At 46.0% G+C, this 17171-nt stretch overlaps 1 protein-coding gene across 1 annotated transcript; it reads right to left on the minus strand.

Moving 5' to 3' along the window:
- Positions 1–3879: 3879 nt before the first annotated feature.
- LOC132592792 (protein FAM98B-like) lies at positions 3880–5150 on the minus strand. The gene is given in 2 exon segments (XM_060280033.1): positions 3880–4073; positions 4075–5150. Coding segments are annotated over 2 exon segments (1197 nt in total). The 5' UTR covers positions 5134–5150; the 3' UTR covers positions 3880–3935.
- Positions 5151–17171: the final 12021 nt, after the last annotated feature.

The raw sequence follows: 17171 nt of genomic DNA on the forward strand, positions 1-17171 counted from the left end.
TCCTCGTTCTTCTAACTCCTTAAATTTTATGCTTTCTGAATGGCTTCTTGCTGCTTTTCTTCCCTCATATTTAACTGAAAAATAAAATTATTGATAAAACAGTTAAATACATCAATTTAAAACATTTAAAAATTAGAAATGTTGATTACAACACATGCCAACAGTCTGCATAACAGGATAGGCTTGTCTAAACCAAACTGTTTTGTAGTGTGAAGGACATTCTGCTATAACTGTATTGACTTTGTGTAGTCAATTTTTGAATGCATTTTCCTTGCACCATTCATCATCGGAACCACACAAATACCTTTTCTTCGTCTTCCCACCCTGCTGTGTCACTGTAATGTCCTTCAGCACCATGGTCACTTATTTGTTTTGTTTAAAGAAGGTGTCTCTGAATGAATGCCCAGCAATTTATCTCTGTTCCCATACTCTCCCACATTTCTCTGATGCAAATAGGGGGTGTCCCATTCCATAATAATAATTTTACTATTTATACCCCACCCATCTGACTGGGTTGCCCCAGCCACTCTGGGAGGCTTCCAACTATATAAAAATGTAACAAAACATTAAAAAGGTTCCCTATACAGGGCTTCAGATGGCTCAGGGTTCAGACAACTCCATATCCTCCAACATGTCTCCAATGAAAATAGGGATGTGCTAAGGAAAAGTGGGACATTCTAGTATCAAATCAGAAACTGGGACAACTTCTCTAAAACAGGGACTGTCCTTACCCTGTCCATGGTTCCCCGCTGCCTTTACTAACTAAGCCCCTGCCTTGTATCTCCTGCACCTAGATTTTGCAACATCAACTGCTTTTTGTGGTGTGCTTCTCCAGGCCACAGCCTGGTCCCATAGCTACTGTTTTTGTTGTTGTTTAGTTGTGTCCGACTCTTCGTGACCCCATGGACCATAGCATGCCAGGCACTCCTGTCTTGCACTGCCTCCTGCAGTTTGGTCAAACTCATGTTCGTAGCTTCAAGAACACTGTCCAACCATCTCGTCCTCTGTCGTCCCCTTCTCCTAGTGCCCTCAATCTTTCCCAACATCAGGGTCTTTTCCAATGATTCTTCTCTTCTCATGAGGTGGCCAAAGTATTGGAGCCTCAGCTTCACAATCTGTCCTTCCAGTGAGCACTCAGGGCTCATCAGCCTTCTTGATGGTCCAGCTCTCACTTCCATACATCACTACTGGGAAAACCATAGCTTTAACTATACGGACCTTTGTCGGCAAGGTGATGTCTCTGCTTTTTAAGATGCTGTCTAGGTTTGTCATTGCTTTTCTCCCAAGAAGCAGGCGTCTTTTAATTCCGTGACTGCTGTCACCATCTGCAGTGATCAAGGAGCCCAAGAAAGTAAAATCTCTCACTGCCTCCATTTCTTCCCCTTCTATTTGCCAGGAGGTGATGGGACCAGTGGCCATGATCTTAGTTTTTTTGATGTTGAGCTTCAGACCATATTTTGCGCTCTCCTCTTTCACCCTCATTAAAAGGTTCTTTAATTCCTCCTCACTTTCTGCCATCAAGGTTGTGTCATCTGCATATCTAAGGTTGTTGATATTTCTTACGGCAATCTTAATTCTGGCTTGGGATTCATCTAGTCCAGCCTTTCGCACGATGAATTCTGCATATAAGTTAAATAAGCAGGGAGACAATATACAGCCTTATCGTACTCCTTGACAATATACAGCCAATATACAGCCTTGTCGTACTCCTTGACAAGACAAGCTACTGTTTTAGAAGACCACAAAAGGTTCATGCTTTGGTCTCATCTGAGCACTGGGTCAGATCCTCATATTAAGAAATGGGTCTGCTCACTGTCCAATCTGTTTTTGTCCTCCAGTCCCTGCTATTTGGCATTAGGATGAGAAGCTCCTGAGCAAAGCTATCAGATTCAGCTGCTCCTGTAATAGCTTCTAAAATCTCTAGGCATTTTCCTGAAATGTTTCAAGTTGAGATCTTCAAAATCTGCTTCCTCAGTGTTTCGGATTTGATCTTTTGCAAATGAAAGCCGCCAACTTTGTATATCAATTGACTGAAGGGTTTCACAAGTGTTTCAATTGCTGAAATTGAGCCGGAGAATGCCAAGTTTCCCCAGTTGTGTCTTGGGGGCAAGAAAGGTAACACAAAGCCAGGATGGCAGAATTTAGCTCTGGTTTATATAGCACTGCAGTTAAATCAGGCCCAAGGCTGCAGATGAAGAGAGTTGTCTCTCTGTCAGATTTAAGTCTCTTCAGTATGCCTGAATGTTGTAAACTTGAAAACAAGATTAGCACTGATGTACACAAGAGCAACAAAAGGACTTTACAAGGATCTATACAGATAGAATCAAGTTCTTAGGGAAAGCTATTGAATAACATGTTAAGCTTAACTTGGGAATTATCTCTTGAAATTGCTTTTCCTTTTTCAGGTTGTAGGCGCTGGGAGACGCTAACACACATTTAAGAGAAAGTGATCAGTACTGTCTTAGGTATTTGTTTGGGGGTATTTGGCTAAAGTAGCAAGCTTTTAATTGTGTTTACACTTAAATGATGGCAGGGAATGTTTAAAACCCGTCAGAGTTAAGACGATATCCCATCTAGCTTTGAAGAGTTTAGCGTGCTGGAACACAAAGGGCTTTTGTAGCTCACAAATTAAGAAACACAAACACGTTTTCAAACATTTGATTAAGGATCCAGGTTTGTATTTTCAATTTCATGTAAATATATCGTCTTTTCTAAAATGATACCCGCACCACTACCATCAATGAGTTATTACGCCTAAAGTCCATAATAGCAAAGCTAGCCTAAACAAACAGGTTTTGTTTAATTCCCTGGTAGGTTCTTATATGTTTTAACAGAACGTATGTGTGTTATTCTGTATGTTATTCCAAAAACCAAAAACTAGGGAACGTGAGGTGTTAAAAAGGCCTAGGTCTTCCATGGAGTTTCTTATACTTTTAACCTTGTCCCAGAATTTGACTTTGTGCTGCATGCAAATCAGTTCGCCATTCAGGATTTGTTTTTGGTACCATTCAGGATTTGTTTTTGGTTTCTCAGAGTATGTTTTAAGCCTAACAACAAACCTTTGAGGTAGTGTTGGTCCCTGTAAGATCATTTAGAACACCTAGGGAAATTCTGTTCATAAATCTGCACCCTACACAACATCCAATGACAGTGACCCCAAAAGGGGTATATTCTGCTGTTGTTTCTGTGCTATGGGATGCCCTTCCATCTGCCATACATTTGCTTCAGGTGTCTTTTAAATAAATCTCTGTTTGCCCAGTCTTTTCTTGACCAATAAGATCAGGCCCTGTCTTTATCTGTATGAATTCCCCTTTCCCCCCTTTTTAAATGCTTTTATATTTCTGTTTTGGTGGCTTTATGTTGTATCTCTGTTTTAATGGTGTTGTTTGCTGTTTTATGTTGTGCACTGCCTAGAGGTTTTTTTTTAAAAAAAATTAAGATGTATTATTCTTTTTCTTTTTCTTTCTTTCATAAAATCATACATAGACTTTACTAAAAGAAAACTCTACAAGAGAGAAAAACACCAATACTTACACAGATTAAAACGGCTCAGACGGTAAGAAAACAACAAACACTAACTTATCCAGCTAATTAACATAAACACTTACACTTAAATCTCAGTAGGCTGAGTAAGGGAACAAAATGTTGTCAACAACCCAAATAGACACTGACCTCTTATTCTTATTAATTAATTAAATTTATATACCACCTTTCATCAAAAGAGCACAAGGCCGTTCACAGAATAAATGCTCTTGCATCCTAGCTGTGGTGCTGGGAGGAGGACATCTTCCCCAAGGTCTCCTCCTGCCCCTGGCCCTGCCTTCAGAGGCAAAGCGGCAGGGCTAGACCAGCATTTTTTTTTCATGCTGCAAAGTCAGCTATAATTTATCCCAGACTCTCAATGAACCGTTTGTGTCAGTTAACATTTAGTGGTATCAGTATCTCCTGTAGCCTCCTCCCCCTCCCCTTCTACCATATGACTCACCATACCCACCTCTCCCACCGTAGCCTCCTCCCCTCCCTTGAAAACCCCCTCCTCCTCTCCAACCTCCACCCCCTCCTCCTCCCCTACCGCCACCCCCCTCCCCCCCAGCCGCCACCCCCTCCTCCTCGACCTCCTCTTCCACCTCTACCACCACCATCTTGCCTCTTCTGCCAAGGGGGCATTTCAGGTGGTGGTGGATCAATTTCTGTTGATCTGCCTCCACGATCCGGTACTCTTCCCATCAAGACCTTATTGATGGAGCAAATGGTCTTTTCTCGTGATGATCCACTGCTCGTTCTTATGATCTTCGACAAGTCTTCACGAGCTGCTAGAAGATGGGCTAATGAAATAGTTGATTTAGCAGTGAGTCCATAACGTTTGGGTTGATAAATCCTTGCAATGTCATCTGTTTTCACCTTTGCTCTATCGGACCAACCAAAGGACTGTACAGTTACGTCTAAGCGCTTCATTAACATACGACGCCGGCATTCATATTCACCAAGAAGAGTCTCGTTTATTTTTTCCAACCTTCCCGTTTGTTCTGAATTCAAAGGAGTTTTAAGCAGAGATTTGCCCACATAAGTGTTTGGAATTTTTGATAAAATGTCCTTAACCTTTGACTCTATATTGCTTAATAAGACCGGAATATCAGAAGATGAAGGTGATGACTTTGGTAGACCCAGGACGTCGCAGATCATTTGGATTTCTTGGTGGATGTCATTATTCTTCGTCAAATGAGAACTTTTACGTTCTTTCAATTTCAGTATCTGCAAAGCCTGAAGTTCTGTGCTTAAAAATAATAGGACTTTAAGACAATCTTCTTTCTTTTTTAACCGCTCTTTAATTTCTCCAGACACAAGTGTTGAATATGGACAAGCTAGCTCTTTTAAAAAGCCGCTCATCTCAAGCTGTAAACTTTCAACGTCTTCACCACCAGCTGTTGAGGAGATGCTTTCTTCCAAGTCACACAACGGCTGTATTTGGGAACTTAACCAAACACAAAGATCGCAGAAGTCTTGTGAAGCCAGACCACTCTCGGCTGCTTTATTAAGGGCATCTTCGTCCAAAAGAGGGCCTTTGTACCCCAGAGCCTCGAGCGAGTCCAGGATGTCGCACTCCATTTTCAGATCCTGCGCCGGTGCCTTCATTGCCCGCAGCCGCCTCGGCCCCGCCCCCGAGAACCGCTAGACCAGCATTTTGTACTCTAGTCTAGTATCTGTGCCTGAGAACAATATCACAGAAATGCCCCTGTGATGATTGTGACAGGTCCATTTCTTGATCCAAGCCAGTATTTCAGAATGCCCTGGATTAATTGCAGGCAATTCCATCCCAGGATCTGTACTTGACTAGAAGGACGTTCTAAGGGGTGTGTTAGGAATCTGCTTGCATATAGATGCAAGGAAGGAAGTAACTAGAAGATTAAACTGTACATCTGTTAAACTTAATCTGTGTATAGATACTTATTCTTAATGGCCCAGGTTCCTTTGAACTAACCCTAATTATATCTCTATACAGTGAACCCTCCGGATATGAACTTAATTCATTCAGGGAGTCCTTATGTACCCTGAAAAGTCTGCAACATGAGGTGCCACTTCTGCGCATGCGTGCGGCATGCAGAGTGCTTCTGCACATGCAGCGAAACCCAGAAGTATACACTTCGAGGGTGGCCATGTTCGCAACTCAAAAGTTACGTTACCCGAAGGTAACATAACCCGAGGGTCCACTGTATATTTACAGACCACTTAATGCCAAAATAGATGCTGGCAGTGGTGCTAAAACAAAAAAGGAATCTGGGAGCTTTATCAAATGCTTGTCTTAATCAAAGTAGATCCACTGAAATTAATGGACACGAGTAAGTTAGGTTCATTAATTCCAACAGGTCTACTCTGGGTAGGACTAGCCCAGGATACAACCCAAAATTTCAAACCCATGGAGAGGAGTCTCTTTCTCCTTTCCTTTTACAAGTCCACATGTATATACTGTACAGAAATGTCCAATAAATATACTGAATGTAGAAAATTGCTTTCACCAAGGAGGTGCAACTGTTTAAATTTGGTGTCTGTAATAATTTTGCCCATGTTCTGCCGAGAAAATGATGTTGCACTAAAAAGCGTTTGGGATCTTGCACCTGTCCGCTTTCCCTGCCGAGGTCATAACACACATGTCTTTCCCCCTTTCTCTCGGTTTTTATAAATGCTATTAACTTTTAACAAGCCCATGGTGCATATAGAGAGACTACTTAACCCTATATAGCTGAGTGTAAACCTTTTCCCTCTCCCCCTCCACGTTGCCAACTTGAAGCACCTGATGATGACCCATAAGCTTTTAGAACAAGGCCACATTTCTCCACCATCCAATTACCACAGTAAAGCGAGGAGTTATGTTTCCTTTGCAAATGCTGAGATGGAAGAGGAGCAGAAACAGAAAACAAATAATGTGACTTAGTGAACTGTTCAGGTTCCTTGGGATCTCTTGGCTGAAATTCCATTCTGAAAAATAAAACGGCTTTGAACATGCTTCTGAAGTTAAAAGAAAGACGCAATAAGGACAAACAGCAGAAGTGGAAAGTTGTCATGGGAGACAAGGAAGGGAACGATAATTCTTTTTAGACCTTAAGCTACGAAATGGGAATCTAATCTGTTTCTCAGCAGGCTTCTGGGTTTGAAATGTAATTTCTGTTGTTACAGTAAAATTGCTTTTCTTACATGGATTTTTTGTTTTTTAAAAACCTTCATTACCTATAATTAATTTTTCCAGTCACTTCCCCCATCACATAAAAATAAAAATGCCCTTATTTTTTTCTGTGCAGGGTAGGAGAATCCAGCATGAATGGTTCCTATGAATTTATGACCATTGCTATGAACTTACGACACCCTTCTCTACAAAATCCGTCTCGATTTATATTCTCACAGGCCACTTCACAAGGCTGTAGTAACACTTGGTTAGTAAGGGACCCAGGTGGCGCTGTGGGTTAAACCACTGAGCCTAGGGCTTGTTGATCAGAAGGTCAGCGGTTCGAATCCCTGTGACGGGGTGAGCTCCCGTTGCTCGGTCCCAGCTCCTGCCAACCTAGCAGTTCGAAAGCACGTCAAAATGCAAGTAGATAAATAGGTACCGCTCTGGCCGGAAGGTAAACAGCATTTCCGTGCGCTGCTCTGGTTCGCCAGAAGCGGCTTTGTCATGCTGGCCACATGACCTGGAAGCTATACGCCGGCTCCCTCGGCCAATAATGCGAGATGAGCGCGCAACCCCAGAGTCGGTCACGACTGGACCTAATGGTCAGGGGTCCCTTTACCTTTAATGGGCCACTATATGCAAAGTAAGGCCTCTCCATTCATCTATACAGCGGTGTGTAGGACCATTTCATTTTCCTGGCTGTTCTATCACTGACCTGTAGCCTTCCAGATGGTGTTGGACTACATCTCTCCTTGTCCCTGAACCATAGACAATGCTGGCTGGAACAGATGGGAGTTTCTTTTAGTTATTCGTTGAATTTATATACTGTACCGCCTTATGCCTGGAGGTCTCACAGAAAAGATCACAATATATACAATCAAAATAACCCAATAACACCCCCCCCAAAGAGCCACATTTTAATCAAAATAAAAACAACAGTCCAATACACCCCCCCAAACCCCACATTTTAAAAGGGCATAGGATGTCAATCAGGTCAACCAAAGGCCCGGTTAAAAAGGAACATTTTTGCCTGGCGCCTAAAGGTATATAATGAAGGTGCCAAGTGAACTTCCTCGGGGAGAGCATTCCACAAATGGGGAGCCACTGCAGAGAAGGCCCCATTCTTGTGCCTCGAGGGGGAGGCACACAAAGGAGGGCCTCAGAAGATGATCTCAGGTTCCGGGTAGGTTAGAGTTGAGTCTAATAACATCTGGAGGGCCCACAGGGTCCACAACACGGCAAGAGGACCTGATGGCAACAGCTCTCTGCCCACCTGGGATTCCCAGCAACTGGCATTTAGTGACATTTTGCCTCTGATAATGAAGTAACAATATAGCCATAATGACTAATAGCCATTGACAGGCTTATGCACCATGAATTTGCCTAATCCTTTTGTAGAGTCATCCAAGTTGGTGGTCATTGCTGCCTCTTGTGGGAGCCAGTCCCATAGCTGAACTCTGAAGTACAGTGGTACCTCGGTTTTTGAACGTCTCTGTTGACGAACATTTGGGTTTTCGAATGCTGTAAACCTGGTAGTAAATGCTTTGGTTTTCGAAGAAGCCTTGGAAGTCGAACACGCCACGCAGCGTCTGCTGAGTGCAAGTGTCACGGTCCAAGCTGTTTACGAGCGAAGTCCCAGCAAGGAGCGTCGGGACCGGGGGCAAGATGGTAGGCACAAACGTCCGAAGAGCAGAGGTTCAAGGGTCAAGAAGCACAAGGGAAGAAGTCACAGTCCAAAGGTCGAAGCACAGAGTCACAGTCCGAGGGTCTAAGCACAAAGTCACAGTCCAAGGGTTAAGGCACGAAGTCACGGTCAAAAGGTAAGGAGGCACACAGCGAGGCAGAGAGTGCATTGCTGTGGCAAAGAGCTAAGGGGAAATGCTGGCCTTATATCCCCTGCTGGCTCTTGCCACCAGGTCATAGCTGCCAAGTCTCCCGTTTTCCCCGGGAAATCCCCGTTTTCCCAGCTGTTCCTAGCTGAAAAAACGGATTTTTTTGTTTCCCCCCGGTTTATTCTTGCACGACGGCCATTTTGGAACTGGGCAGAGCATGCTCAGAAGCGACTTTTGATGCTGCTCTGCCCAGTTCCAAAATGGCTGCAGTGCAACTTCTGGCGCGGTGACCATTTTGGAACTGGGCAAAGCAGCACCAAAAGTCACTTCTGAGCATGCTCCGCCCAGTTCCAAAATGGCAGCAGCGCTACTTCCGGTCTGCTATTTCTGGCCCGGTCCCTTATTTCTCTGACAGCAACTTGGCAGGTATGCACCAGGTGCAGCGAATACCAAGTGGCCTCACCTGTGCGGCTGTGCCCTGCCTCCCCGGAACAGGCCGAAGAGGATCCAAGTCCTGCAAAGCCCTGCTGGTCCCAGGACCCGGCTCCTGCACAAACTCCTGACAGCAAGATCCTGAGGCTTAGCTGTCGCCTCGGCTATTGAACATTTAATAACTCGAACTGTCTTCCGAAACGGATTACGTTCAAAAACTGAGGTACCACTGTACTCTATTTTGTCCTGAATCTTCCAACATTCAGTTTCCTTGGATGTCCACGAGCTCCAGCATTATAAAAGGTAGAAAAACCCCGTGCATAATTTTATACACCTCTGTCACGTCCCCTCTTATTCACCTTTTCTCTAATTTAAGAAGCCCCAAATGTCGCAACCTTTTCTCACCGGAGAGCTGCCTCGTCCCCTTGATCATTCTGCAGTGGGTGCCCAGCAGTTCCCCTCAGCCTCAGAACATTCATGATCTGATGTACGTGTCTGTCTTGCCCTCTATCGGGACAGAGCCATGATGAACCCCACTCCCTCATGTTCCCAGTTAGTAATAGAAATGTTTCATGCAACAGCTCCTGCTGAGAAGATCCTGGCCCTGACAGATAATCAATGGCTTCCAAGAGTAGGTCAAATCATTTCACGCTGGCACGCAAAAGGCAGTTTAAGGCAGTGAGCATGGGAGTTCTAAGGAGACAATTTTAACATGCTATTTTCTCAAGAAAGAGCAGGGTATATAGACAGAGAGGATGATGAGGGTGGGTGTATGTCTGCTCGGCAGTCGAATTTGAAGGATCAGATGCAGCCATTTAGAAAAAAAAAATTCTCTCAGTTTGCAGGTTTTGACAGCTGTCTCCCCCTACCCCAATATTGGCTCTTTGTCTGTATGGCAGACGAATGTGTTGGACCAGGTGCCCAGGGTTCAAATCCCCACTTCAGCCACAAAACTCACTTGGGTGACCTTGGGCCAGTCGCAGCCTCTCAGCCTAACCTACCTCGCAGGGTTGTTGTCAGGCTAAAATTGAGCTCCTTGGAGGAGATATACATGCAATAAAAACAATAAAAGTAACTTAGAATTTTAGTTTTTCTCACCGTTGGCTATACCAGCCTTCCACCACTGTATTTATTTATTTAATTCAGGCATAGGCAAACATATGTTTTGGGACTACAACTCCCATCATCCCTAGCTTACAGGACCAGTGGTCAGGGATGATGGGAGTTGTAGTCCCAAAACATCTGGAGGGTTGAGTTTGCCTATGCCTGCTTTCTATCTTCACACTGGGGGAAAAGTACTCTTAAAAGAGGAGAGGGCTTCTTATATTACAGTGGATAAATCAGACACATCTCACAATAAATATCCATAAAAGGAAATTTTATTAGTAAAATGATATTGATTTTGAATTTGTTTTAAACTGTTTTTTAAATGTATTTTAAATTGTTGCAACCCACCCTGGGAATTTAGGATGAAGGACTAGTAATATTGAGAGAAAAAAGTTGTTGTTAGGTATTTATCAACAAAAAATTGAGTTGCCAATTAAACCTTCTTTGAGCCTATGGCTGAAAAAGATCTCCCCAGGATGTCATCCGCTAACAACAAAAACATGGCGTCCCCCAGGGCAATGGATTTTGTAAAAAAAACAACAACCCACAAAGCCTAACTTAAACATATGGAAGAAACTTATGCAGCTTGTCAAACACACTTTCTTCTTGGAGAGGCTGTAAGTTTGGCACCAGTTCCAGCTGTGCACAGCAGGCTCTTCCACTTAAGAACTATAGCTGAGGACATAAGAGGATCAGCCCATCTTCTGAGCCATCGAGGGAAAAGTTCAATTACTATTGGAGGAGCTTTGTCAGGAGGCTCTGCTATGATCCGAAAATCACAACGTGGGATTTTAGAAATAATGAAACACAACCCTTTAGAATGTAAGCAAGTGTGTCACTTGGCGGGGTTGACAATTTGCTGACTCACTCATGAAACAGAAGGATGGAGAATTAAGATTAGCGGAGTAATCTTTCAAAGCTCTGAGCCAATTGTATCTTTTTCTCTCTTTCAAAACCACACACTGTTCTTTTATTCCATTGGCTGCCTGTATTCCTCAACTGTGCATCATAGTTTAAGGGCTTAACAATCTCTGGGGCCTCCCCCTGCTGTCCCCCATCATCCTGATGAATGGTCTTCACTTTGATGAACCAAAGCGGATGATCACTTCTTCTTGTTATCTGTAACCGCTTTCCATTTTTCCTGCCTACAATAAAAAAAGTCACTGATGTATCTCCAACAACAGCCTGTCCCCGGCAGGAAGGATAGAAGTATGTGGGATTTCTGATGATGAGAAATATATTTATTGTGGGCTGTATCCAATGCTGGGAAGGAACACACAAAACTTAATGGACTTTAGGTTTGTTGTGGCCATTAATGTCAATGAGTCTACTCTGAGTATAACTAAAACTGGATACAATCCTATTTATTTGGAATGCTTATATACACCTTCTCCCTAGGCTTGCCGGAAATTTGACAATTACGGTATTAATAAGGCATTTGATCTGCTGTAAACAATTACACAGGCACTTGAGAATCGGATCCAGACAGACAATAGGAAGTGTTGCAGCTGCTTTTGCATTTCTCTCATCAAAACATTGCAAGGAGTCTTATTCTTGATGGAACACAACTGCTTCTGCCATTTCATCATAGCTGCCAAGTTTTCCCTTTTCTCACGAGGAAGCCTATTCAGCATAAGGGAAAATCCCTTTAAAAAAGGGATAACTTGGCAGCTATGATTTCATGTCCATTGTACAGTATCCTCTAGGGGACACGGGTAGTGCTGTGGTCTAAACCACTGAGCCTCTTAGACTTGCCGATCAGAAGGTCGGCAGTTCAAATCCCCGCAACTGAGTAAAAATAATGATGATGATGATGACGACGACAATTTATTATTTATACCCCGCCCATCTGGCTGGGTTTCCCCAGCCACTCTGTGCGGCTTCCAACAAAAGATTAAAAATACAATAAAACATCAAACATTAAAAACATCCCTAAACAGGGCTGCCTTCAGATGTCTTTTAAAAGTAGGATAGTTGCTTATTTGCGGTTCGAGGACCCGCCCCCCGCAAGAAATAAAGACACGGTGACACGTGGTATTAAGGTTAATGGGTCGAATAAGGCCACAACTTTATTGGTTAAAGCAAGTGAGAGGTATTGGCTTAGGCATTGGACTCCCTAGCAAGCGTGACTCCACCCCGCTCGGCGGGGGGTCACATCAGGTTAACACCCCAAGGGAGGAGCCTGTTGATGCAAATACAACTGAAAGCTCCCCCTGGTGCCACCGGGGTCGTGCCATGGCCCTAGCCACCCGCAGGGCGTCGGACGGGATCCACGACCGCCGGATCCCTTAAGGGGATACCCCTATATGAGGAGGGTTGGATGATGGCCACAACCAGTCCACGAACACACCAGACAACTCCATATTCCAATGCCTACCGCCAAATACCGAAGAAGAAGTTGAGACGAATTGCTACGAGGTAGGCGAAAAAACCAAGAGGCCGGTGCCAATTAGCCAATTGGAGAAAAAACTCCTACCCGGACCCTTTTGGCCACCAAAGGCGACCCAAAGGCGACCAACCGAAGTCCATAGCAAGGTCAAAATGTACCTGACTAAGGGACGACCTAAAGGGCGGGCGGGTGGGCGATCCGATGTGGTGCAGGGGCAAAGAGGGACGATCTGGAGCCTGCCGCGCTAATTTAAAGACCTGTTAGCTCCGCCCCCTCAGCTGGCCCTATTGGCCAGCCCTGAGCGCGGCAGGTAAAGGTGGAGCAGGGGGCGGATCCCGCCCCCTGCCTGCTGCGTAGAGCAGGTCCCGTCCGCAAATCCCCCCCTCTCTGAAGAGGAGGGGTCTTGCGGTTCGAGGACCCGCCCCCCGCAAGAAATAAAGACACGGTGACACGTGGTATTAAGGTTAATGGGTCGAATAAGGCCACAACTTTATTGGTTAAAGCAAGTGAGAGGTATTGGCTTAGGCATTGGACTCCCTAGCAAGCGTGACTCCACCCCGCTCGGCGGGGGGTCACATCAGGTTAACACCCCAAGGGAGGAGCCTGTTGATGCAAATACAACTGAAAGCTCCCCCTGGTGCCACCGGGGTCGTGCCATGGCCCTAGCCACCCGCAGGGCGTCGGACGGGATCCACGACCGCCGGATCCCTTAAGGGGATACCCCTATATGAGGAGGGTTGGATGATGGCCACAACCAGTCCTCGAACACACCAGACAACTCCATATTCCAATGCCTACCGCCACCCGAGCCCAAAAGGGGCTCGCCGCCAATACCCTCACCGCTGTAACCAAGCCCTAATGCTTCGTGTGATATCAGCCAGCCAGATGTCGTTTCCTTGATCTGAAAGATGCACGCCATCATCACGGTAGAGAGCCTCCTCACTGAACTTGATTTCAGGGTGCTCCACAACATTGCCCTCCAAGTTACGCAGTTTGCGTGCCAAAACACGATTCAGCAGTTTCCTGGATTTTTCCAAGGCCCGTGGGTTATGACTGTCGCACCACACTCTCCTCTTGAGCAGTGTGGACCAAAACAAGGTAGTAGCCGGGAACAAGGCAGCAAGTCCATCAAAGTCCTTCTTTATATGGAGCAATAAGTCCACGCTCTTTCTGTAAGCAAGATCATTTTCCCCCAGCTGGATAATGAGGATATCAGGGGGACCGCAAGCAGCAGCCCGAGCTGTCACAGCAGGCACCAGCTCTTCCCAACGCATCCCACGCCTTGAGATCCAGGAAACGCACACGTCAGCCGGCAAACCCAGGTTGTTGCCAAGGCCCCGATCGCACGCCCGCACTCGTGCCCAGTGCACGATGCTGTGCCCACAAATCCAGACTCGTACTGAGGGTGAAGCTGCGGAATGAAGGGAGGAGAGGGAGGAGGTAAGTGGCTGCCAGCTAAAGATCCTTACGAATGTACCCCTTATAGGCGTTCGACTTCCAACGGCCCAATTCCTTAATCCTGTCTGTAGGGAGGCCTAAATGTGCTGCAGAGGTAGCAGCCCCTATCCTAAAAGAATGTGCGGCATATTCCTTTGCTGGAAACCCGCATGCGTCGATTGCCATGCGCAAGACCCGTGTGAATTGGTGCCTCATCAGCCGGGAACCGTCCTCATGGATAAATAGTGGGCCAGCGCCAGCAGGTCTCAGGCACAAATAACGCCTAGTGTCCTTCACAGGACATGGACCTCGATGGTCAGAAGCTGTTAACTTTAACCAGGCACCCTTGCCGCGCTGATCAGTTTTTGAACTGCGGATATGTACTAACAGTTCTGCGCTGGACAACTGAATGTCATTCAAAAGAAGGCCACGATATTCATTGTCTGAGTGCTTTTCCACTACTATCTCTCCGACCCTGAGGGCCCCAAAGAAGGAGATGGCATAGGCTGCAGAAAATAAACGCGCCTCGTATCTAGACCAACAAATTGACCTTAACTTTTGGCGAACCAGGCAGAGCAATTCGTAAGTTATTGGCCTACGCCCTTCGGCTTTTTTGGGCTGAAGCCTGCCCCAACCGTCAATTGCCCTGTGGACGATGAAGTCCGCACAAGGGTCCAAGGAGAACATAGACTTACTGAAGAAAGTAATTGCAGCTGTATGTATTTTTAAAGTTTTTGCTGCCCGCCCCAAAGTGTACTGATGCTCCAAGTATTGTAAAACGTGATCTGTGGTCGGTGGGATATTATGTGCAAGGGCTAGAACTTTGCACCGGTAGTCCAAAAAGTTACCCCAGATTTGATTGTAAGAACGGAGGGTAGAAGGGGCCACGGAGGCCAATACTCCCTTAATCACGTTGCGTTTCCAAGGCTCCAGAGGTGGTCCGGGAAGGGTTCTGGCCACTGCTGAGCTAGAGGTGCCAGTGACCGGAAGCGGTCCATCTGAAATCGAGATAAAGCATCCGCTATGTCATTCTTTATCCCGGGCACAAACTTGGCTGAAAACAGTATGTTACACTCTAGGCAGAGCAGCACAAATGAGCGCAGTAGACTGGAAACCCTATCAGAACGTGAGGACTGCTTGGCCAATACGTTTACCACAGCTTGATTGTCGGTCCTGAAGCAAACCCGGCGGTTCCGGAATTCGGCTGTCCACAGGTGCACTGCAACCACTATTGGGAAAAACTCAAGAAAAGTGAGATCCCTAGTGATGGCCTTGCCTTGCCAGCTCTTTGGCCAACGCTGAGCGCACCAGCGCCCTCGGAAGTAGACGCCGAACCCAAGGGACCCCGCCGCATCAGATTGGACCTGAAAGTCTGCGTGTAACATCATGGTGTCCTGCCACAAAGAGATACCATTATAATGCTCCAAAAATTTTAGCCACATTTCCAAATCCGCTTTGACGGACTTTGGGAGGCGGACCCTGTGATGAGGCAGCTTGAGGCCGGCGGACAATCTAGACAGCCGCGAGCAAAAGGGGCGGCCAGGGGAGACTACCCTACACGCGAAATTAAGATGACCAAGGAGGGATTGGATCTGCCTAAGAGTAAGTTTTTTAAGTGGAAGGACCGCACGTATGGTATCACTAAGGGCGCAGATTTTTTCTCGGGGAAGGCGGGAAGACTGAGAAATGGTATCTAGCTCAATGCCAAGAAAGGTGAGGGAGGGAACTGGACCCTCCGTTTTATCGGCAGCCAGGGGAACGCCTAATTCATGAGCTAGGGACGCAAATGCATTTAAAAGAAAAGCACATTCTGCTGTGTCCGGTTTACCAACGAGTAAATAATCATCTAGATAATGACACACCCCTGACAGGCCGGTCCTAAAACGCAGGGCCCATTCCAGGAAGGTGCTGAAGGTCTCAAATGCAGCACAGGAAACCGAACAACCCATCGGCATGGCCTTGTCATAGTAAAAATTTCCTTGGAACTTGAAACCTAATAAATGAAAATCCCTAGGATGAACTGGCAAGAGCCGGAAGGCGGACTCAATGTCACACTTTGCCAGGAGGGCACCCGGCCCATGCCCCCTAACTAGCTTTACTGCCTGATCAAAAGATGCATATTTGACTGAGCATAACTCGGGTGGTATCGCATCGTTAACGGAGCCCCCTTTTGGATAGGAAAGGTTGTCCATTGTACAGTATCCTCTAGGGGACACGGGTAGTGCTGTGGTCTAAACCACTGAGCCTCTTAGACTTGCCGATCAGAAGGTCGGCAGTTCAAATCCCCGCAACTGAGTAAAAATAATGATGATGATGATGACGACGACAATTTATTATTTATACCCCGCCCATCTGGCTGGGTTTCCCCAGCCACTCTGTGCGGCTTCCAACAAAAGATTAAAAATACAATAAAACATCAAACATTAAAAACATCCCTAAACAGGGCTGCCTTCAGATGTCTTTTAAAAGTAGGATAGTTGCTTATTTCCTTGACATCTGATGGGAGGGTGTTCCACAGGGCGGGCACCACTACTGAGAAGGCCCTCTGCCTGGTTCCCTGTAACTTTGCTTCTTGCAGTGAGGGGAACCTCAGTGTCCGGGCAGAACGATGGGAGTGGAGACCCTCCTTCAGGTATACAGGGCCAAGGCTGTTTGGGGCTTTAAAGGTCAGCACCAACACTTTGAATTGTGCTTGGAAATGTACTGGAGCCAATGCAGGTCTTTCAAGACCAGTGTTATGTGGTCTCGGCGGCCACTCCCAGTCATCAGTCTAGCTGCCGCATTCTGGATTAGTTGTAGTTTCCAGGTCACCTTCAAAGGTAGCCCCACGTACAGCGCATTGCAGTAGTCCAAGCGGGAGATAACCAGAGCATCCCAAAGATAGCCAGAGTGAGCTCCTGTTGCTCTGCCCCAGCTCTTGCCAACCTAGCAGTTTGAAGGCACACCAGTGCAAGCAGATAAATTGGTACTGCTGTGGCTGGAAGGAAAATGGCGCTTCCATGCCCTCTGGCTTCCGTCACGGTGTTCTGTTGCACCAGAACCGGTTTAGTCATGCTGGCCACATGACCCGGAAAGCTGTCTGCGGACAAACGCTGGCTCCCTCGGCCTGAAAGGGGGATGAGTGTCGCAACCCCATAGTTGCCTTTGACTGCACTTAACTGTCCAGGGGTCCTTTACCTTTTTTTTTAAAAAAACACCACGGTATCCTCTAACCTTTCAGAAGGAGAATAATTGAATGTTGAACTAATTTCCCAGCAGTGACAAAGATCTGAAGTCATTACTGTGGCTGTCTGGGGATGGGAATCTTCCCAGT

This window comes from Zootoca vivipara, chromosome 11 (genome assembly GCF_963506605.1).
Source record: "Zootoca vivipara chromosome 11, rZooViv1.1, whole genome shotgun sequence".
Lineage (NCBI taxonomy): Eukaryota > Metazoa > Chordata > Lepidosauria > Squamata > Lacertidae > Zootoca > Zootoca vivipara.